This window comes from Siniperca chuatsi, linkage group LG15 (assembly GCF_020085105.1).
Source record: "Siniperca chuatsi isolate FFG_IHB_CAS linkage group LG15, ASM2008510v1, whole genome shotgun sequence".
Taxonomy (NCBI): Eukaryota; Metazoa; Chordata; class Actinopteri; order Centrarchiformes; family Sinipercidae; genus Siniperca; species Siniperca chuatsi.
The window spans coordinates 15,287,934-15,310,410 of NC_058056.1; the positions used below are offsets into that span (position 1 = coordinate 15,287,934).

The 22,477-nt window shown below is 40.3% G+C and overlaps 3 protein-coding genes across 5 annotated transcripts; 2 read left to right on the forward strand and 1 right to left on the reverse strand.

The window, feature by feature from the left end:
• The first annotated feature begins 232 nt into the window (after window positions 1-232).
• Window positions 233-15,304, forward strand: adam17a (ADAM metallopeptidase domain 17a). Of its 2 annotated transcripts, XM_044166531.1 has the most exons (20): window positions 233-471; window positions 801-933; window positions 1,569-1,702; window positions 1,958-2,046; window positions 3,406-3,595; window positions 5,405-5,535; window positions 5,850-5,936; window positions 6,679-6,804; window positions 7,432-7,576; window positions 7,965-8,056; window positions 8,565-8,717; window positions 9,465-9,664; window positions 9,816-9,919; window positions 10,062-10,196; window positions 10,880-11,010; window positions 11,203-11,281; window positions 11,436-11,524; window positions 11,705-11,764; window positions 12,709-12,745; window positions 13,785-15,304. In XM_044166531.1, the coding sequence occupies exons 1-20, from the start codon at window positions 366-368 to the stop codon at window positions 14,177-14,179; spliced, it is 2,616 nt and encodes an 871-aa protein (XP_044022466.1). In that variant the 5' UTR covers window positions 233-365; the 3' UTR covers window positions 14,180-15,304. The 2 variants fall into 2 exon arrangements, with proteins under 2 accessions (XP_044022466.1, XP_044022467.1); XM_044166532.1 differs by lacking the exon at window positions 12,709-12,745 and having other exon boundaries at window positions 236-471.
• iah1 (isoamyl acetate hydrolyzing esterase 1 (putative)) lies at window positions 15,273-18,613 on the reverse strand. 2 transcript variants are annotated; one of them, XR_006374558.1, is made up of 7 exons: window positions 18,457-18,613; window positions 18,279-18,331; window positions 17,956-18,107; window positions 17,028-17,189; window positions 16,795-16,916; window positions 15,991-16,118; window positions 15,535-15,676 (listed from the first exon to the last, which is right to left on the reverse strand). XR_006374558.1 is itself a non-coding variant. In XM_044166533.1 (6 exons), exons 1-6 carry the CDS (start codon window positions 18,517-18,519, stop codon window positions 15,500-15,502), a joined length of 729 nt encoding a protein of 242 aa, XP_044022468.1. In that variant the 5' UTR covers window positions 18,520-18,612; the 3' UTR covers window positions 15,273-15,499. The 2 variants fall into 2 exon arrangements, 1 of the variants encoding a protein (XP_044022468.1); XM_044166533.1 differs by lacking the exon at window positions 15,991-16,118 and having other exon boundaries at window positions 15,273-15,676; window positions 18,457-18,612.
• Window positions 18,614-19,689: 1,076 nt separating this feature from the next.
• LOC122861443 (dnaJ homolog subfamily C member 18-like) lies at window positions 19,690-22,468 on the forward strand. The gene has a single exon (XM_044165849.1). It carries the CDS (start codon window positions 20,171-20,173, stop codon window positions 21,224-21,226), a length of 1,056 nt encoding a protein of 351 aa, XP_044021784.1. The 5' UTR covers window positions 19,690-20,170; the 3' UTR covers window positions 21,227-22,468.
• Window positions 22,469-22,477: the final 9 nt, after the last annotated feature.

A 22,477-nucleotide genomic window follows, 5' to 3' on the forward strand; every position in this document is an offset into this window, starting at 1 on the left:
GTCCACCTCTGATAATAATCCAGTTAAATAAATTATATGTTAACACTCTTAAATGGGCCTTTCCGCATAATGGAGACTTATACTTCTGACGGCAGGACTTTAACCTGTAGCAGAGTGTCTTTACATTGTGCTATTGCGACTTTTACTAAAGTAAAGGGTCTGAGTACTTCTTCCATCACTGCCATAAATCAACTAATTTACCTGTGTATGTAACATCGGTGTGCAGCGCCAATCCCTTATCACGTCTTCCCAAGAATGCTAAAAGCGGATGTTTTCTACTCGGCTCACTTCCGGGTAGCTCAGCTAGCTGTTCAGACAAATCGACTAATTTGTGACAATGACAGCACTAGCATAGCCGACTGAAAATGAGGAGCATACTGTTAATTGCCTTTCTGGCTCCTTGTTGGGTCAACGGTGCAATTAAGTCAAGAGTTACACCGGAGGAGAATCACGAAGAAAACCCGGAGTTCGGTAAGTAACTTGGCAAACTAACCCAAGCTAACGTTAGCTTAAATGTTAATGCTAACTGTCTTTGGAATAGTGAGCATTAACGATGATTACTGTAATTTAATGCTATTTACGTTACGTGTATTTATTATTATTATCAACACTGATATTTGGATTAAGAGTTATAAAGTGTTAAGGCATTGAGTTTAGAATAGCTGCTAAATAAAACCGCATAATCAGGCTAGCCTTGGCTCCAGATTGTTGCATGTAAGTTATGACTAGTGTTTTAAATAAACAAACGCAATTTCTTTCTTAGTTGTGTATGACCATTATCGGCTCTCCATGTCTTCCAGATGCCCTGAACTCCATCCTGTCAGATTTCGAGGTGCTGCCATTGTCAGGCCTCCAGCTACACTCTGTAAGGAAGAGGGACGTCCACACCCACTCCCACCTGGAGCGCCTGGTGAGCTTCAGAGCCCTGCACAGGTACAGCAGCACCCTCATGTCTGACAGTAGCCTACCTCACACCACAGTTGTTTTGATCTTTGAAGGAGTGATGCGGTATAGGATCACATCTTTTCAAGTCTGTATCAAACCAAAACTCAACATGCCCATGCATAAATTGAAAAAGTTATTGGTCGCTGTAATCATTCCTGTTGTCTATACTGGCCACGAAGAGATCCCTTCTTTGCAGATAACTGAAATGACTGTAACTTTGGAAGATACCCTTGAGATACTCTTGATTTGTCATAAGTTGCTGAAGAGTCATATTTGGCCTCAGCTGATCTTTGGATTGCATTTTTGCACAAAACAAGGATTCTGAAACTGGATTTTGACCCCCACCACTTACACTGAAGTCAGGCTAAGAAGGAATTGCTTACATTTACAGCAACCAATAACTGTCAACATACATATGGTGAAGTATGTACTTGAAAAAAATGTTGCCTTGAATATCATTAATCAGACTAAAATATTAAGAGAGATTATTTTCTCACCTTTTTCTTGTTTGTGACTAGGCCCAACATTAAATCCCATGTGACTCCTCACAGTATTGAAAGCAGCCAAGTAATCATGTTTGAGTTAATGTAGATATCATCAGCTTTCTCTTTTTTCGACTTCAGACATTTCAAGCTTTACTTGACCACCAACACAGACCTTTTCACTGACAACTTCAAAGCTGTGTTTGTTGATAAACATGGGAGGGAGGAGAACTACGATGTTCAGCTTCAGAACTATTTCACTGGACATGTTGTTGGTGAGTGAACGACTTTTAGTATTAGGGATGCACTGATATGTTTTTTTAAATAGGATATTTTCCCTGATCTTGCTTTTTTTGAGTCTTCATTTTCATGTGCAAAACAAGTAAAGTTTAACAGACAAATAATTTTTTTAAACCTTAATCTGAGAAATTATGATCAAATTATTGCCGCTATTTGCCAAATATGAGTAATAACTATAATGCTGGATTAATCTTTTGATAAAAGTAACCTTATTTATTTTGTGTTTGCAGGAGAGGAGAATTCACGTGTGCAGGCTCACATAGAAGGAGATGAGTTTTCTGCTCATATTCTAACCAGTGAAGCAGAATACAATGTAGAGGTAAGAAGTGGCTGTAAAATCAATTGTTTCTGTGCAGAATCCAAGTAGCAATGGTTTTCAATTATTTTTTTGTAATACACTTAACCCTCAACCATTTTATCCAAGGCATTTGACAGTTTGACAGTAGAGAGGCCTCACTGTTGAAGACTGTGGTGGCTGTATCAGCATTATCAAAGCCACAAAGAAAATCCAGAAAACAGTTAACTGTACGCTGAATGCTCCCCAAAACATTAATTGAATACAGTGCTACAGTGCTCTAAATCTGGGGAGTTTTTCAGTGTGTGGGTGCCTTTTTCTTGATATTGCTTTTCAGCATAAAAAAAAGACTACTCAGGCACATCTTCTCTGTATATTACCCAGTTGTTGAGTGCTGTATTCTGTATACTCGTCTCCCATCTTGGATGTACCAGTTATTCATATTGGTATAATAACTTGGCCTTTCTGCCTCTGGCAATATTATCAAAGGTTACTCTAGTGGTTTAAAGTAGTTTCTAATTTACCAGTTGAACCCTCACCTGTCGTAGCTGATGTAAAAGATGCTAGAGGAGGAGAGGTATGCAGTTTGATAGTTAATGCCTTGTAGCCCAGTTTATCTAATGATGAGGATATTTTGCATAAAAAATTAGACTGTTCTGATTTGCCACATATATGGTGTAGGTATGTAAAAGTAAAGCATACAATGCATTTTTGTAAGTATTTTGATAGTGACACATTTTCCTTTTCCCTCCAGCAATTTGATTATGAAATGAAACAATTATAGAGAGGGTAAAATACTGACTGACCATAATTTTGATGTTGTTTTGCATCCAGATTAGTTTAACAGTATATGAGTTGCAGCTCTATCATTGTTCTACTGCACTGTTTAAAATTTGGGGGGTGGGAGGGCTAACATTATGTAAAACAATAAATAAATAAAAAGAGGGCCACTATTTCTACATTGTTCATCTAATATGGATGTGAATGGGGATCAGTAAAGTATTTCTGATTCTGAATACCCTCAAGGAGCTTGACAGCTAAAAGTCAGCAGAGTCGTTGTTCCAATTTAAATCCAAAGTGCTGTAGTACAGAGTCAAAACAATGTGTTGCTGTCCAAATGCTTAAGGACTATGTTGTATTAATGTCGGTGAAGAATGAGAAGAAATTAAATGTCTACATTGCAATGGCCAGTGGCAGAGCATTCTTTTTAAATGCCCTATGCCACTGCCCTTCCTATCTATCTTTTTTCTTGTTGCCATTTCTCGCCTATATCTTTATATTTATAGTTTCTTTCTCTCTTTCTTTTTCCAACCTCTCTCCTCCTTGTGACCCTCTCTGTCTGTTTGGTTCTCTAATGCCATCTCTCTTTCTCTGCCCATCCAGCCCCTGTGGAGGTTTACAGATTCCCCGACTGATGGCAGGTTGCTGGTTTATCGCTCAGACGACATCAGGAACCTGAGCCGCATCGCCTCTCCAAAAGTGTGTGGGTACGTCCACGCAGAGGCTATGGACCTGCTGCCACAGACTGCCAGGAGGGATTGGGATGGGCAGGAGGAGGTGGACCAGGAAAAGGGTGAGCTCTGCTGTCTGTTTCCCTCACTAGGAGTGGAGAGTCTTGTGAATGTGTGTGTGTTCATATTTGTGCCTGTGTAGTGGAAACGTGTAGGAGGAGAACAGAGTACATAAGGGGTTGGAGATCACAAATCTGGTGCAGCCTAGGCTCTGTGCTCTTTTTTGTGGATGGTAAAGAGTAGGAGGATAACAAATGTTTAAGGTGGAGAGAAGGAAGGAGGAGGCTGTAGTAGTGAGACGAAGGAGGTGGGTGTTAGATTCTGTAACAGTCACTTTAATAAAAGCCTTTTTATCTGTAAAACCTACCCCATAATATGCACATACACACTGCTGACAAGTGGGTATTATGTAACAGCCAAATGCCTTTTGATTCTTTGTGCTGCTTTGGAAATGTAAAGCATATAACAGTGATAATGTGCCAGAGGAGGAATCTAAAACACCTCTCACTGGCTGCTGGTTGAAAGCACTCATTGGGGATATGAGTTGAGGTGAAGGTTCTTATGGAGGAGGCATTAAAATTCATGGAGGCCCTGCTGCCCAATGAGATGACTCGTGAGTCGTCACTGGTCTCCCACTGCTTGTTGTGGAAGCCAGGGCAGCGCACACCCACACTTCTGAAAAGTGCACAGCCAAGTGTATGATGTAATGCTCAAATGGGATGTCTTCCTGTTGTCCTTTTCTGTTATTCTACAACTACTGACTGTTTGAAGAGTTTAGGATGTATGAAGTTATGAGGCATCTCTCCAGATTCCCTTTATGCTTTTCTGTGAGATAAAACAGATGTTCAATTCCAGCTTCTAAAACGTAAGGATTTACAGCTTTATTTATTTGTAAACTACAAAATGTGCAATTTTAAGATGGCCATTGCAGGGAGGAAACACATGACCAGCGGGAAAAATGCAGCAGGCTTCAAAAGTTAAATGCACCTGAAATGACCGTGTATTTAGGTTTGTTATCATTATGGGAGAAATTTGTGTTTAAAACAATCGCACTTTTGGCAAAGGTTTTCATACAAAAGTAAATCTTGAGAAACATGCGTGAAAAAAGATAAGGTTCATGTTTCGCATATTATTATTTCAGTGAAATTCAACTCGGCTTGTATTAATAGTTAGAGAGCAACTGTTATAGACTAAATAATCAATAGAGTAGTTGCCTATGAAAATACTTGTTGGTTGCAGCCCTAAGCATTACCTTTACAAAGTTAAAACTCTATTGCAGATGCTAAGTCTTGAATGAGCATTGCTTAATCTATTTGGAACAGTGAGTCAAGTTAAGTAGTAGCAGATTCAATGCACAATTGTTTGTATAGAAATGAAAACCACTGAGTATACCCACAAAAACCTCTGCTCTAGCTGGACTGAATTGAACCTAACATTGTAAGGTCTATGTGTGAAATCGGCTTTAGTTTACTGTGGTAGCCTTCTTTTTAGCTGTCAAAATATACAGTAGACCTCATTCACACTTATTATTATGCACTCAGGACTGTACTATAAAGATAAACTGCTATTTAATTCTGGCTTGAAGAAGAGAGGCAGAGCTTAATCAGTTCGCAGGCAAACAAAAAAGAAGACGTGCTGCTAAATGTGAAAATGAGGGCAATTAACAATTGGATACTGGAGCATGGCCTCATTGTTTAACTTCTTGATGTCTTTATATATCTATCTTTTATGTAAGCTTTCCCTTGACTGTTTGAATATCGTTACACCTCCCTCCCCCCACGCCCCCGTCTGCCTGTGACCATTTTTCTTTCTCTACCCCTTCCCATGCATCTGTCTCTCTCGCTGCTGCTCCTGCTGCTTGCTCCATGTAGGGTACCACCACAGAGAGAAGAGACAGGCTCACGATCACAAGAAGAATACCTGCCCCCTGTTGCTGGTTGCAGACTACCGCTTCTTTAAACACATGGGCCGCGGACAAGAGAGCATCACTCTCAACTACCTGGTCTGTCTTTATTATGCTATGTACAAAACCTAATTCAGTAGAATAGAAATCATTCACCATGTAAAGGTTTAACATGCATCCATAGGGTTATTCTATACATTAAGTTGAACAGAACTAGAGGAGAATGAATTGCTTTATTGTTGTTTTTGATTTGCACTGTTTAGTTTTACGTTATCAAATTGACAAATCTATAATCAGTATGTCTAATATATCTGTGAATAAAGTCAAAATAATTTATTTATTTTCTTCATATATTTCTGTATTTTAAGACTTGCTATATGAATTTTTTATTTTTTTTCCTTTTCTCCCTCCAGATTGAGCTGATTGATCGAGTTGATGACATTTATAGGAACACAACCTGGGATGATGAATTCAAAGGCTACGGGGTCCAGATCCATCAGGTGTGTGCGGCTGGCTGTGTGTTGTACTTCAAGTCTGACCTCTGGATCAAGTTGTGGCGTTTTTAGCAGACATCAGACATCACTGCTCCCAGCAGCATGACAGCTTTGTTTTGCATTGAGTCAGTCCCGGAAGTGGAGCTGAGAATAACACTGTCCCTCTGGGTTTGAGAACAGCGTTTTTAGGAGGAACTGAAAGCTTTTGTGTGAGCCTCGTGGGGTAATTTAATTTGTTCCACAGGCTTTGGGAATGAATGGAGACACTGTTTTGTCATACTGTGAGTCCCGGGTTTTCTCACAGAAAAGATATGCATTCATTTAGCTACTCAAGAGTTATTTTCTTCACCATACATGTCAAGAAGAACTTGTAGTGTGCTGCTTTTAACCCCAATGCCTTTAGAAATGCTTTATGGCTTGAAACACAAACCCTAAAACATGATGCTGACTTGAGTCACATGGTCTCCTCTACCTATGCATTAAATCTTTTGTTAAAGCTATTTTTACTGCATTAAAGCTATTTTTACAGGTGAGGGGCCGCTTCTGACAAACTATGTAGTTTGAGGGAAAAAATACATCTAATGTGCGCTATACATCGGAAAATCTGGACTATGAAATGTTTCACGTAACATTCATTATGAACCAGTATACGGGATTTGTTTAAATTCTTTAAATAAAATTGTATTATTCTGTAATAATTACACGTGATGAATTGTTCATAAATGGTGTCTTTGGTTACTATTCGCAGATCATCATCAACAAGGAGCCTACAAAGCCTCCCCCTGGCCATGCCGGCACCGGCTGGGTCCACTATAACATGGAGAACAGCCCTGTGAGCGGAAAGGAGGTCTGGGACGTGAAGAAACTTCTGGAGGTAGGAAAGAGAGACAGAGAGAAAGATGTATCAACAGACAGACAGAAAAAATACAGATGGGTGACAAGTTAAAGGAAAAACCAACATGAAGTGTCTTATTATGGCATCAGGCCACCATGAGCCTCCAGAGCAGCTTCAGTGCTCCTTGCTAAGTCTGTGGACTTTTCATCCCTCTCTGTAGGAGGGATGAACACCATTCCTCCACAAAATATTCCCTCATTTATGTATACAACCTTTATTTAATCAACTACTGTCATTGAGATCAAGATCTTTTTTGCACATTATGTGTTTATATAAAAAAAATAACAGTTGTATCGGCCAGTATATCATTATCAGATTGGCTGCAATCAGTATTGGTCTGGCTTTACTGTACAGTCTTCATTGCAGTTTGAGTGATGATAATTGCATGCTGCAGTCAAATGGCATAAATGTGATTTAGAGTGATGGTATTACAAATGGTTGCATTTCCGAACGTTAACATCCTTGTCTCTGAGTTTATTTGTTTTATGTTAGTAAAAAGTTTTTTCATCATTCTACAGGGTTGCGAGTCCTTGTATAACAGGGAGTTAAACAAATTTTGACATATACAAATGTTGGCTAGATACTAGTTCTCTTTGTGTCCCTCAGCAATTCAGCTCAGACATAGCTGACAACGCCTCTACTGTGTGTCTGGCCCACCTGTTCACCTACCAAGATTTCGACGAGGGCACACTGGGATTGGCCTACGTGGCCCCCTCCAAACCTCAGGCCCTGGGTGGCCTCTGCCCAAAACGTAAGCGACAAAATGGCTTTGTTTTGATAAGCTAAAGCATTAAATGATGTATATACATCTACATCACGCAACACATACATTACCAGTATGGCAAATGTAGGCTGACTTGAATCTGTATCAGTGAAATATTTTATAATGTAACAACACTTTGTTCTGTTTTGTTGCTTGTGTGTCATGTTTTAAAGACTAGCTATGTTGCGGTATCAATGAAATTTTGACGTGAAAGTAGTGTGAAAGGCTGCTAGTAGATCTGTTTACCAATTGGACAGACTGATGAATACTGGTCAGGGAATTGCCAAAAATGACATGGAACTGTATGTTGGAGCCCTGGGCTTTTGCAAAGCAAAACCAGATACTGACATCTTTCTTTGATTGTGTGGTTTTGTAGCATACTACCCATCTCACTCTGTAAAGAAACCCAGTTACCTCAACACAGGCCTGACCAGCACCAAGAACTATGGCAAAACCATCCTAACAAAGGTCTGTTCTACCTCGTTTTTCAATCTTCATCTTTGACTAAACTAATGACTAGGTGCACACGGCTTTAGTCAGGATGTTATGCAACATGTCAGCCTGCCAAGTTTAGATTCTAAGTAGAGCAGACACACCTTTTTGTGTAGGTGTTATGAGTAATGATGTTAATCCGGTTGCATTTTGACACCTCAGGTTTCAGTGTATTGCTTGCTCCTCTGCACAGTTTACAGTTAAGTTTTAAAAGATTAATTGGAGCTGGGAGGAAGTTTTGGGATATGGGGCTGTTGGTTAAGAGTATATTTGTAGCCTCTATGATAATGTACATGTTTTTTGCCAGTGAAATCAGCGTAATAGTTTAACACCAACATCTTTGTGTTGAGTAAAGACATGGTGTCAGTCCTGCATTTGTTGCTTGATAGAATTTCATTTGGGCAATTTGTTCTCAATTGATTCATAGATACAGTAGTAAACTATGTTTATATCTAATAAATCTGGTGTGTTTGTGTCCAATCAGGAGGCTGATTTGGTGACCACCCATGAGCTGGGCCATAACTTTGGAGCAGAGCACGATCCTGACAACATCCCTTACTGTGCACCCAGTGATGACCAGGGGGGGAAGTTTGTCATGTACCCTATTGCTGTGAGCGGAGACCATGTCAACAACAAGGTACCTGCCCAAATAGTGAACAAGTAAAAAGTGTTATTCAACTTCAACATACAGTAGGATACAACAGAAGCATTACTATGTAGGAACTGCTAGGTATATAACAAACTATGCTGACAGTTATGAGGATACACTGAGTTAATGATGCAAAGTGTGATATGAAGTGTGAATGCCATTTCTAATTGAGTTGCTTAATCTACAGTGTTGGATAAATGTGAGTCACAGTTGTTCCTGTGAAATATAATGACAGACAGTAAATGTACTGTACCTTCTCCACCGTTGGCCTTAACAGCTAATATGCATATGGCTTTTGCTGCAGTTTAAGGTGAAAAGTGCACTGTTTATCTGTCGTGACTTGTTCTACACTCGAAGCGAGACCCTCCTGAAGATATCTACAAGGGTTAAAACTAAATCTTGAATCACATCAGTATGCATCAATAAAATTGTATACAAAGGCCATGAAACTGTTTGTGTGGCTGTAAATTCATGCTTAGTTTTGTCCAAAAAAGCACATTTTGCAGGTAGAAACACCATTGTTTCACTGACTTTGTATACATTTTATCTGTATACTATTTATGTGATTAAATAGCTCATGAATTGCTTTGCATCAGAAAGAGATTTACACATTATTGTAGTATTTTAGCGTCATAGCAGTCCTTTGTCACATCACATCACCTTTCACAGTTGAGCATAAAGCATCCACTCCTAGTTAATATCTAACCCCCATCTACTTCTCCTTCCCTCCTAAAGCATTTCTCCAAATGCAGCAAGATCTCTGTAGGAAAGACATTAAGTTTCAAGGCTCCCTTGTGCTTCAAGGAGAGGAACAGTAAGGTATGTGGTAACTCCAGAGTGGAGGATGGGGAAGAGTGCGACCCTGGGCTACTCCACCTCAACGACGACCCCTGCTGCTCATCCGACTGCAAATTCAAACATGTTGCACAGTGCAGGTATGAGATCCAAAATAAAGACTGTACAAAATGCACTTGTTAAGTCTAAATACATACTCAAACGTTGGATTAATTGATTGAGATGTCGGAAAATCTTTGCGGTACTAGTTTGAGTCACACATGGGTTCACATGTCTCTGTTCTCTCCACAGCGACAGAAACAGCCCTTGCTGTAAGAATTGCAAGTTTGAGCAGGCAGGAAAAAGGTGCCAGGAACCCATTAGTGCGACCTGTAAAGGCATATCCTCCTGCACAGGTGAGCACCTCCTGCTGGTCTAATACAAGAACTGCAGCGATCACTGGAAGGCTGTTTGCTGTGGTGTTATGTGTACCTTTTTAAAATGATAAATTATTAATACCTTGAAAAACTAAATCTCTACCGTTTCTTCATATGTTAGGCAACAGCAGTCAATGTCCACCTCCTGAAAACGCTGCTGACAACACTGTGTGTGTTGACAACGGCCGATGTCACAATGGAGAGTGCAACCCTTTCTGTGAGGCCATGCAGAACCTTCAGTCCTGTGCCTGCAATGGTAAAGAGCAGTTATTTTGTCACAAGATCAATGAAAAAATGTGCAAAAGTCCCAAACTTATATAAGCTTTAAGTGGATTGTCTATATAATGTTGTGGATCCTGCCAGCCAGATTCCCAGTGATCATGAAGGTCCTGGAGAGGTGTATCCTAGACAGGCAAAATCAAGAAATTTGATGGAAAGAATGGAAATCATACCTTGAAAAAATCAAGTGTAATTTAAGGATTTAGTTTAGATAAAAAATTATTTTATCTTTCATTGATGTATTCAGGGATATGTTGTCAGTTATACAGAAAAAGATTTCACTCCCAGGAAGACGCATGTTTTTTTGTACATAAAAAAACCATGACGTGTTTTTGACAATTTCCATATTTGAACTTTAGCTGAAGGATTAAAAGGTCCTCTAGTGAATGTGGAAAATCCTACAAGCCCTGTGCTTATGAAACCCTTTAAACAAACATTAATATAAATTCCTGGAAAGTTTACTTTAGATATGGGATTTTTCCAGATGGCCGTGGTTTATTAAATAGATTTTAAGAGATTAACTTGTCTAAATGAATGAGTCCAGTCTGAATTAATCTCTGTTCTGAAAGTTAATGTGTGCTCTGCCACTGTTGATGGAGGTTATTGTTTGACAATTTTGCTATCGTATACCATTTAAGTCGATCCCCTCCTCGTCTGCAGAGACGGAGAACTCCTGTAAAGTGTGCTGCAGGGGAAAAGATGGCGCTTGCAGTCCCTTCATCCAGGCCAATGACAGTTTCCTTTTCCTACGCAAAGGAAAACCCTGTACTGTGGGCTTCTGTGACGGGGCCGTGAGTCACCCAATCTTTTATATCTGTCCAGACAAGAGTCCAGCTGATCCTACCATTTCCATTATGTTTAGTATTTTCGTGACACACTCCAGCAGTGACAGGGCTTACAAAATTGTATTAATGTTACAATGAGTTCGTTGATTTTGCTTTATTTGATGTTTGGAGAGCGTCAACTTTCTCTCGTTAAAACAGGGAAAGTGCATGAAGCAGGTGCAGGACGTAATCGAGAGGTTGTGGGATTTTATCGACAAGCTGGACATTAACACATTTGGTAAGTCAGTTACAACAGGCCGCTTTGAAATCTAATCAACCGTATGATAATGTGTAGCTAACAAGTTCAAACCTGATAGTCTTGTCACTCTCCTTAACTTCGTCCTTCTGTTTTGTTGTCTGTACCTCCTTCCTCGATGCCACCTCTCCATCAGGGAAGTTCCTGGCTGATAACATAGTGGGCTCTGTCGTGGTGTTTTCCCTCGTCTTCTGGATTCCTCTCAGTATCCTGGTTCACTGTGTGGTAAGAAACATTTACACTATTTCCTATTGTCTGTAGTGTGCCATTAACTGCTCCTTTTTGGATTCTGTAGCTCTTTGGTTGATGTTAGATCTCTTCTTCACCAGCTACAGTAATGACCTTAATTATTTTACTTGTCAAATGCTGACAGCCCTGTCCCTTGGGGTTTTTTTCTGTCTGCAGGACAAACGACTTGACCAGCAGTATGAGGAGAACACAAAGTCCTTGTACTACCCTCCAAGTGTAAGTTTGTCATCTCTTGAATGCCCATATATGATCCTGTGCACTAGCCTTGCTGCCACACTAACCAAACTAATACAACATTAATTAAACACACTGACATCTTTAATGAGGGAGGGAGAGGGGTGCATGACTGTATATTGTTAATTTACCTTTTTTCTGAATTCCTGCATGAACTGTCACCATTAAACTAGGTGTTCAATTCAGCAAAAATCCCACTGAGAGGAAAATAAATATGTTTAAATGACCAACAATAAAATAATAATATAATAATATTTACTATTTTATTTATTTACAGGTTCTTTACAGACAGTGGTTTATAAAAATGTAGAATGTAAAATGTAGGGGGGGAAAAAGCAGAGTTCCATTGGAAAAAGGTGATGTTACATACTTCTGTGCACCAATCAGGATTTAGCAATATTTGAATTAAAATCTTATAAATAGTAAATCTGTTGTGTGGTTGTTGTTAAACACTTGATAATACCCAAGGATGTCTCTTTCAAAAATGTAACATTCTTCCTTATTTAGTCATGAATATTAATGTTATTGAGAAAATAAGATTTGAAACCAGGTTTTGAGAAATGCTGTTTGTGGCATCACAAGAGAGTAATGCCTTACTTTGTAATTTGACATAATATTTGTCTCTTTGGCATTCATTATGCGCTACTACAAAACATACATACTCTTAAACCTAATAAACATTTTTATAAGATCATTCCCAAAACGGTCCTGAGAAATCTGGTGCTTAATTGGCTCACAGAAAATACAGGGTTGAGAGCAGGACACACATGGATTTAGATTAAAAAAAGCTCTAACTTGAAGCAGTGTGAACCAGTGGTCAGGTTATCCGTCAGTAAGGGCCTCACTTGTCCCTGCTGGGTTCAAACTCCGAATGACCTGTCCATCACTCTTTGCCTTGGCCCTTTCCATTCTCATTGGAACTGCAGCAGATGGTGGAAGTTTGTAGTAGAGCTCCCGCCATAGGTGAGTGCGTGTGCCATGGTTTGGTGTTGCGATGCGTTGCCATTGAGTCCATGATGATGCATGGTCGGTGGCCCACGTTTGGGATACTCCTGCAGTCAATTACTCCTTGATGTAATCACTGATCTGGTTGTACATTTCCAGCCCTCAAACTCACCGGTGTCATCTGAGAGGTGAAGTGAAAGAGGCTCAAACTAAAGCTAATAGTGTAATGTGACCGAACAGCTGTAAGTGTGTTCCTCTGCACAGATGTCGTCCATGCAGAGTCGTATCCGATCAGAAATTACTTCAAGAAAGCAAGATTGCATTTGAGGAGTATTCAGAGGGAGGACTGAACAGGTTGCACCTTGTTGTCTTTTGTGAAATCGGATGCAGTGTGTGTCAGCATTTTAAGTTTGCATCTGCTGCTGTTCAAAGCCACAACATGAAGAGGGTAATGTCCTGTAGGTGATTGTTATTTTCATTTCCCCTTTCTTTTTTTCTTTTTTTAATGGCTGTCTATGCTGTGTTAAGTCCTTCTTAGGTTTGAGTGGGAACACGTGAAGACTGAGGGTACATTCCTCTGTAGACCTTTCACATGGCAGACATTTTGACTTGTAATAGCAGGAAAAGCACAGGAGCGACTAATAACATTAATGATGGCTTAATTCAATTTAGGTGTGACAGGAAGTCCTGCAAGTAAGACAGCATGTACGATATCAGGGCCCTTGTGCTCCTAAATGGACTGCAGCCATTATTAATATTAGTTACACCTCTGTTTGACACATGTCCACCATGAGAAATGTTTGTTTTACTCATTCCCTTTTTAAAGGGGGTACTGGGGATGATAATGGGATGGAGATAGCAGATTACTAAACTCTTCTTTTCTTTAAGTGTAATGGAAACAGCTTTAGGGTTTGAATAAACAATTTCATGATGTTAAAGTATGAAGATCAGGAGAATATCTGATGCAGAATTGAGTAAAAAGGGAATGGATCCCACCTCAGTCAGAGACAGTCAGCTTTGACGTGCTTCCGTCTCACATGTTGTTTTTGCTCTTCAGAGTCAAGAAATGTTGAGCAACCTCGAGTCAGCGTCCGTGCGCATCGTCAAGCCTCCTCAGCCTCCCTCCTCCTCCGCCGGCCGGACCGCGCCCTCCTCCCTGCCCCCGCAGCCTCAGCAGCTGAGCCAGGTCGGGGCCCCTCCCGCGGCCAGCAGCAGTACCCAGGCCCCCGGCCCGAGCTGCGGCCCCACCCCGGACAGCGCAGGGGGGCCACGGATGGCCACTATCCAGGAGGACACCAGCAGCGACTCTCACCTGGGAGAGGAGGCCCTGTCGGACGATTTCACAACCGCAGGAGCCTGCTCGTCGGCTACGAAATCCTCCTACGAGGATCTGACAGAACAGAACCCGCCAGCCAGGGACCGGCGGCGCCTCAAGAGGCAGGACTGCATTGACACTAAAGAGACAGAGTGCTGAGAGTAAACAACCAGTACTGATATGTGTTTTAGGGAACGTGCAAATACGTGCTGCATCATATGCATTTTTCTTATCGCAAATGCCAGACAGTAACTGTTGAAAGGTAAAATTATACATCTTTTTGTAGGTCAGATTTGGTGTTTAACCGAACTAAGGACAACATTTCAAGCTCTATCTGCTTTTGTAAAATTTAAAAAAAACAATAATTGCCCCCCCCAATGCTTGTGCACAAAGTAGTGTTCATAGCAATGCAACCAGTTTGTGCCACTAACAGTTTAACCGATGATGATGATGATTTTCCTGTAAAAGGAAACATTTCAGTGTGATATATTAAGCAGCAGAAGTTTGACTTCAAGGTTACAAGGTTTTGTTCTGAATCTTTGTGTCATAACTGCACTAGAAGTATTTTTCAAATCACTGGAGATTTGAAATAAGTTGTATATGTGCTGTGTCATCAGTGGTTTCTTTTTTGAAAATAGGGGCTTGTATAATATTTTGACCCCTTTGTACTTACAATGCAACATTTTAATACTGTGCAAGGATCGAGTGGTAGTCTTTCAGTGTTACATTAACTTCTGCTGAAACTTTAGGAGAACCTTATCTTGTAAGACTCCAATAGACAGATGGTTATTTGTCATGTATTCTTTCTGTGTGGTTGATCGCTGTATGAAACATGGTGCCTTTTCTGATTTTGTGCCTAACCGTTCCAAGCCGACTTTCTGTGCAAAAAGACAGGAAAGTTCCCAGTAGATTAACATGAATCTGGACAATCCTGCGCTTGGTTTTCTGTCTTTGTGCCAATGTGAGTTCTGCACCTCTTTCACTATTCAACGCTGTCTCACCACTGTTGCCTACTGTGTCACATGTTAAAATGGTAAAATATGTATTTAACAGCAGGTCAAGGAAAAACAGTAGAAAACTGACTACTAGATAGATGTGAACTGATGACAATAAGCAGATGTCCTGTGTCATATATTCTGATGATGTGTATATTCTTAATGTTTCTATGCTTAGAAATGTCCACCCGTGAGTTCCCTTTTTTCTTTTTTGCTTGTATTACCTACACACATCTCAAAATAAAAATCTTTATTGTGCATTTTAAACATGAATACATGGTCTTGCATTTGACAACTACAAATCATAACTGTTTCATTGTTTCATAGCAGGAATGCATTCCAGTGTCAGCCTCCCAGTTTAACAAGTGCAACGCATGAATGCTGGTGAGTGTTTTGTTCTCCACAGAATATTCTGCCCTGTAGGACCTTTTTAAAGGAAGATGTTTTCCAACCTCCTCTCCTTCACTGGTCACAGAGGAGGCTGCTCTCGGGGCTCTTGGCATCGATATCTCCCCAGTAGGGCAGGATGAACGGCAGGTCGGCCACACGACTCTCCAGCAGTCCCCACAGGTGCTGAGCCACAAACTTGTTTCCCTTCTCTGAGAGATGGAGCCCGTCAGACAGGTAGGCCATGTAGTCCTGGACAAAACAGGATGTATGAATTTAGAGAAAGATAATGGGGTGTAATGAAGAATCACAATAATGCGTCTGGTCACATTAAATCTGATGCTTTCAGTTTATCTGGAACTTTCATATATTTTAGATTCATTACACAAAGTGAAATATTTCAAGACATTTTTTGTTTTAATCTTGATAATTACGGCTTAAAGCTCATGGAAATCAAAAAAACAGTATCTAAAATTATTAGACTAAGTAATTTATAATACAGAAATGTCGACATAAGAAGAGCTCTAATCGAATTAAGTCAAAACACAGTCTGGTTCAGTACACACAACCACAATCATGGGGAAGACTGCTGACTTGACAGATGTCCAGAAGGAGGGTAAGCCACAGAAGGTCATTGCTGAAAGGGCTGGCTCTTTGCAGAGTGCTGCATCAAAGCATATTCATGGAAGATTGACTGGAAGGGAAAAGTGTGGTAGGAAAAGGTGCACAAGCAACAGGGATGATGAGGATTTGAGATACTGAATTATTTTTTCCCCCACTTGTATGTCCACATATGTGTATTGAATCTAGACTATATTAAAGTTACACTTTTTGAATTAAATCATGGAAACTAATGAACTTTTCCGTGATATTCAATTTTTTTAGATGCACCTGTAAATATGATGAAATGTGATGAAATGTGATAAAATATTTGAAACATAAGGACACCATATTGACAATATATACTATATTTATGTAGTAAAAATAAATAAATATAATAACCTTACATTTTTCCTTCCCATTAAGTTCATCAGATGATTCAGAAATCTGAAATGTAGATGAGGATCTAATGGACTGTTTCAGCAATGCTTTACTTTATGGGTCCTTGATTGTCTAATAATTTCTTTGGAGTTTTCCTGAAAAGAACTACGTAATTTGGTTGAAATAAGGGAAATAAAAGAGAAGAAAAGCTCAATATAAGGAAAGTAGTGATTTAAACTAAGTGCCAAATTACATAGTTCTTTCCAGGTAAGTTCCTGGGTATTATTTGGTCATTTTAAAAAAAGGTGTTTCCCTTGTGATGTGTGGGGATTGCATGTTACAGTGGCCTCTAACAACACGCAGCAGTGACCGTGACAACTATTACCCACCTGTCCATCTTTCTGCATGAGTGTCCAGAGGTCCAGGACATCCGTACCACACTGACCAGCAGCCTGGACGCACGCCTGAGCATACTGCCCCGCTACAGAGTTGAGGCGATTGAGGGAACATCCTGGAAAAGATATGATGGAAGCACTCTTGATCTTTGTAGGCCTGGAGCGTCAAAATGGTCTGTGTGTCGATACAAGAACAAGAGAGGAGAAACACTGTGAATGAGTGTTACCTTTCAAAATGCACTCCTTCTCCCAGGCTGGCTCATGAACAGGTGGAGGGGTGATGAAGATAACTCTGTCTGCTGACACTCCAGCTGACGCCAGGAGCCTGGTGATCTCCTTCAGGTTCTCTGAATACTCCTGCAGGGGGACGTGCTGCTGGGGGTTTTTATCTGCACGACAGGAACAGGCAAAATCATACACAAACATTAGGAAAGGGTGACTGATTATTAGTAACAGTACTTCTATGTCAAACATTGTTTTCAGTTTGTCATTTTGGATAATCCCAAGATGCAGTGAGGTGCAGAGTATGACATCTGAAAACATTTAAAGTGGTACTCCAGCGACTTAGTGTTGCACTTCTATAAATTTAAGCAGCAGAAGCAGACATCCTGACTTTTAGTCTCAAGTATGATCCAAGCTCCAAACACACTAGATCCTACATTTTCCAGTAGCATCTTGCCTGGAGTATTGAGAATTTTTTGAGTGTGTTCACACTGGAAAAGTGACAAAATTTAGTATACATTAAAAAAATAATAATAATAATTACGCATTCCAAAATGCTAGATTTGTTTAGTATGCTGTTGATGCACTGTATTGTCCCACAATTAAATACACAAAGGAAATGGAGGTGGTTCTCACAGTGCAAAGAATTAACAAAACAAAGATGAAATATTAAACATTTTGAAAAAAACATTTTACTTTTATAGGTCAAATGTAATTGCCACTGGTGTTTTAAAGTTGCAGTTATATTGATGTCCGACAGCACACATATTGTGTGATTTAATTTTATTGTAGTCCTAAACAACACAACTGTCCAAATATTCATAAACAATAGAGAAACAAAGTATAGCGCTCTATATTCAGAAACCAGATACAGAGAGTTTATCATTACTAAACTTCTTATATTGTTACTACAGGTTCTGTAAGCAGTTGTACCTTCCAGCGCGCAGTCGTTGGCTCCAAAGAAGACAGTGACAGCAGCTATTTTGTTGTCTGCTGAGTTTGGGCTGTTGATGAGGCGAGGAAGAACTATCTTTGCCCATCTGGAGTTGTAGCCAGACAGTCCTCTGTTTTCAACATCACACTTTCTGAAGGCAAAATATATGTCCGATTCAGATTGCTTAAATGACTTGCATTTAAAAAAAAATCACATTAGTACTATTTGTGTGCATAACTCTGGACGACTATTACTGAAATATGAGGTGTTACTTAGATGAAGGCAACAACAAATCAACAACCAATATATGAGAACTACTTACCTTGCTAGTTTGTTGGCAATTTCTGCACCCCAACCATTGGCTTGAAATGAAAACTGAAAGAATCAACAGCACTGTTTTATTAATGCCAAGCTAGCAGCTAATGGTAACTAACTCAGTAGCAGACAAAATGCAATATAATATTACAGTCTTTAAAATCGATTTTCATGCATGGGCTAACCTGTGTGATGGAGTCCCCAAATAAAATCACTTTAGGCCAAATTACTGTTTTGAACTTGGACATCACGAACTGAACTTAACGTAACTAGGAAGGAACTGGCTGCACAGGATAAACTCAACTTCCGGTTAGGGGAGGGGCGTAACCATACTTCACAATAAAAGTTTGTCATCATTATATTTTGCAAGCGTAGAAAAGGTTTCAGTCGTAGTCATCTGGACACTGTGTTACATAAGCCCTGCCCCTAATTGTTTCCAAGATGGCCCAGTAATCAGGCCTATTGTTTTCTGGCTGCAACTACCTCATCACTGTTAAGTACCTGATTAGCGTGACCAAGGTGATAATACACTCTGATAGACTTTGGGCAGATTGAATCTCAGACCACCATTTCAGTTCAAAGAGGGGTTCTCTTTTTTCACAAAAATGGCTTCTTTGACTCCTCTTTCAAACCAACTCTTCTCTCTACTTAGAATCTCCACCTCGCTGTCTTCAAATGTGTGGTTTGTAGCTTTTAGATGTGTGACACATTTGAAGACAGCGAGGTGGAGATTCTAAGTAGAGAGAAGAGAAAAGATTACTGATTACTGGGCCATCTTGGAAACTATTAGGTCAGTTTCAGGTGAAACTAGCTATTAACAGATACTCAGGCAGATTCCTTCCTGAGGGCAGGGCTTATGCAACACAGAGTAGCTTAAATTTCTAGTTCCCGTCCCCCATTTTTTCACAATTGAGAATGACTTCCGGATGGGAGCCGAAACGTCTTGATTCTGAAAACAGTGTCCAGATGACTACGACTGAAACCTTTTCCACGATAGAACACTCCTGGACAAATGAGGGACTACACCATCTATATTTTGCAAGCCCGTTTCCGCCAGGAAAGGGCAAAAATAGAAATGTTAGGAATGACAAAATTACGACTTATTGACTTACTATTGCATAACTTACTTAAAAAGAGAAAATGTGGACAAAGTCATTTTCTCGCATATTTTTCCCTTGAAAGTCAACATTTGGATTTAAATCAGTGAGTGTTGGCTAAATAACAGAAACGCCTTTCTGTATAATGCAATAAAGTTCAGCAGCACCACAAACTACATCCTCAAAAATGATCATACAATTGAATCAACACCTCCCTAAAACAGTTTCAACTGAACATTATAATCTTCATGAAGGTAGGATTTATTGCAGGACTGTTGAATTATAGAAGCAGAGTAGGGATTTCCGGCACAACTTCACCTACTTCCAAGGTGCACGGAGAAGGGAAACAGTCTGAGGAGGTTAAAACTCCAGCAACAATTGTAGTACATAGAAAAAGTGGCCCTGATGAAGGCCACAAGCCAAAACGTGTTGGTCTGACAATAAAGTTGTTCTATATACTAGGACTGTTGTACTAGACTGCAATAGTTTTGGCTAGGTGTTCCTAATAAACTGACAACTCAGTGTATGTTGCCTGCAGAAAAAATTCACGTCTAGTTCCCCTACAAGTAGCACCAAATTACATTCCAGGAAACTATTAGAAAATTGTGAGAAAAAATACAGACCTGTAAAATAAAGTGATTAGATAGATAGATTTTTGGTAATAGATTCTGCACACTTTTGTTAAGTGGCTGTACAAAACAGTAGAACTTTGATTTAACTGTTTCATGCCCACCACCAGGGGGCGCCAGACGCGCCTCCCTCGGCATCACTGATCAGCTATCTTCTTCTGCTCCCCTTAAACATGGCGGAGGTCAGGCATCGTGTTGGAAGGGGAGCGTACGACTTTGTACACAAATTATGTAAACGGTACCTCCTGGAAATTAAGAACAAGCAAGGTAAAATTGCAATACAGGCTTCGGCTCTATCACCTGGGTTTCTGTTGGGTGATATTCAAAATGGCGAACTGTATGGAGCCGAAAATGCTGCCGACAGAGTGACCGTTGGAGTTTCACAGGACAGTTACACAAGGGTAACACAACTGTTTAGTACTGTTGACGATGTTTGGGAAAACGGAAATGTCGCTGAATATTATTATTATTATCTTGGACTCAACAAAGAGTATTCACTTCCTAACAAGACCCTGGTTCAAAATATAGAAAGAAATCTCCCTCTGTATCGCAGTAATGCCAGGTTTCGGAGGACTTTCTGCACCTGCAGGTCTGCTCGTCGACAACAGAGCCTCGGTAGTCGGCGTTTGTGTTGGGGACATGGAGAGTTTGTGTTTACCAGAGCTTACAGCGGCAACGGAACCCGATCTGAGCCCCTTTACAAAACCAAAACAGGCTACTATGAAGTCCTGCAGGTGACACCTACCGCCACTCAAGCCCAGATAAAAACAGCCTACTACAAGCAGTCCTTCATCTACCACCCGGACAGAAACGCCAGTAGCGGGGAGGCCACTGTCCGCTTCTCTGAGATCAGCGAGGCCTACACCGTGCTGGGCAACAAGGCACTGAGGAAGAAATACGACAGGGGTCTGTTGAGCCAGTCAGACCTCATCGCAACAGCCAGACCCTCCGTCAAGGGCACCACAGGCAGCTCAAAGCAAACCGAGGGCCGCCGGTCTGTGGTGGGCGGAGACAGCCGAGGAGGCGTCTTTGATTTCGACAAGTTTTTCAAGGATCACTACAACGAACAGCTGCAGAGACAACGAGACATCAGAGTCCGCAAAGAGGAGATGCTGAGGAAGAAGCAGGAGACGATTGGGGAGAAGAAGCTGGGCAGGATGATGGAGATGGGAGTCGGGGCGCTGCTGGCGATGGCCGTGGCTATACTGATCAGCTTAAAACGGGGTTGAAGTTCATCCACATGGAGGAGATGGAGGGTGTAGTGAGGAGGAATGTGCACACCTTTTAATAGTATTGTGGGTTCCTTGAATCATCACCACCCTTCACACGACACAAAAACAACACTGAGTACAGGACTGCTGTTAAAAGCCCTATGTTTGTCCTCTGACCTCTCTATGCAGGCAGACATGAACAACTCAATGTCAGTGAAATACCATGGCTGACTCAACATCGTCCTTTGGTTTGTTGTGACACAGTGCAATGTGCAATTCTATAGGATTGCACTGAAAAGCTGCTAATCAAAGACTAGACTGTACATGTGTATATGTTTCACTTCCTCAGTCTGAAAGCTTGCATCTCAGCACACTTCTCATTCAACACAGTATTCATTAGTTGTTGAGATGACCCTATGCACTGGTGTTTGCTTGGTGTTGCCTTTGTCACTCAGTTTGTCAGTCACACACAGTCAATGTGAGTCCCTACAGCAGGGACGGGTATCTTTGAAATGTTTCAGTACTAGTGCTAATGCAACACTTAAGGTTACCAAGTCAACTCTTGTGAATATTTTCTCTGCAGATCTTCTTTGTTAAATGTAAAAAGAAATGATAAAAGGTTGTCTAAACACAAGCAGCCATTCAAGAACAAAATAAAATAGTTTAAAAATTGACAAATTATTTAAATTAGTAAACATCTTATTAAAGAATAAGTAAGAAGATTATGAATATGACCAGGCATTCACAACTTTCAGCACTTTACAGTTCTGATACAGAAACATTTGAGTCAAAAAAAAAGGATTGAGGGTTCAGCACTCGGCTCTACCCAGGAGTCATTAATCCCTCACTGTGCCATGAATGCGGTCTTTGAATGTAGTCCACAATACTGAGTGAACACGCTGACAGAGGAAGATCCAGTGGTTGATTTGCAACCTGGTAGTGCTGCAGTTCAGCTCATTTGGCTTTTATAAAGTTATCTGTCAAACAGATTTCTTTATTTTTAATGGTGAAGCAAGTTTTGATTATGTTTTAATGTATTGCTATTTATGAAATATTTATAGCAATATAAGGCAGTAAGGGATGTGTGGATCAGTTATATCTTGAGAGCACATTAAACAGGTGCTTTGCTTATTATAGCTCAGATAATTGAATTAAAGAATGTGCCTTGGATTATATTTATTGTAAAAATCAATGGTTATATTGTCCTGATATTTAACTAATAAATGACTTATGAGCAGTGCCTGTCAGAGCACAATGAAACAAATGTTG

Bases quoted from the DNA above. Each gene is read 5' to 3' on its own strand.
- LOC122861443 (XM_044165849.1), top strand. From the start codon at position 20,171: ATGGCGGAGGTCAGGCATCGTGTTGGAAGGGGAGCGTACGACTTTGTA.
- iah1 (XM_044166533.1), bottom strand. From the start codon at position 18,519: ATGTCCAAGTTCAAAACAGTAATTTGGCCTAAAGTGATTTTATTTGGG. The intron at 18,108-18,278 runs GTAAGTAGTTCT...TTTTGCCTTCAG, and splicing joins ATTGCCAACAAACTAGCAAG to AAAGTGTGATGTTGAAAACA. The intron at 16,917-17,027 runs GTAACACTCATT...TATCTTTTCCAG, and splicing joins GAAGGAGTGCATTTTGAAAG to GATGTTCCCTCAATCGCCTC.
- adam17a (XM_044166531.1), top strand. From the start codon at position 366: ATGAGGAGCATACTGTTAATTGCCTTTCTGGCTCCTTGTTGGGTCAAC. The intron at 1,703-1,957 runs GTGAGTGAACGA...TTGTGTTTGCAG, and splicing joins TTTCACTGGACATGTTGTTG to GAGAGGAGAATTCACGTGTG. The intron at 5,937-6,678 runs GTGTGTGCGGCT...TACTATTCGCAG, and splicing joins ACGGGGTCCAGATCCATCAG to ATCATCATCAACAAGGAGCC.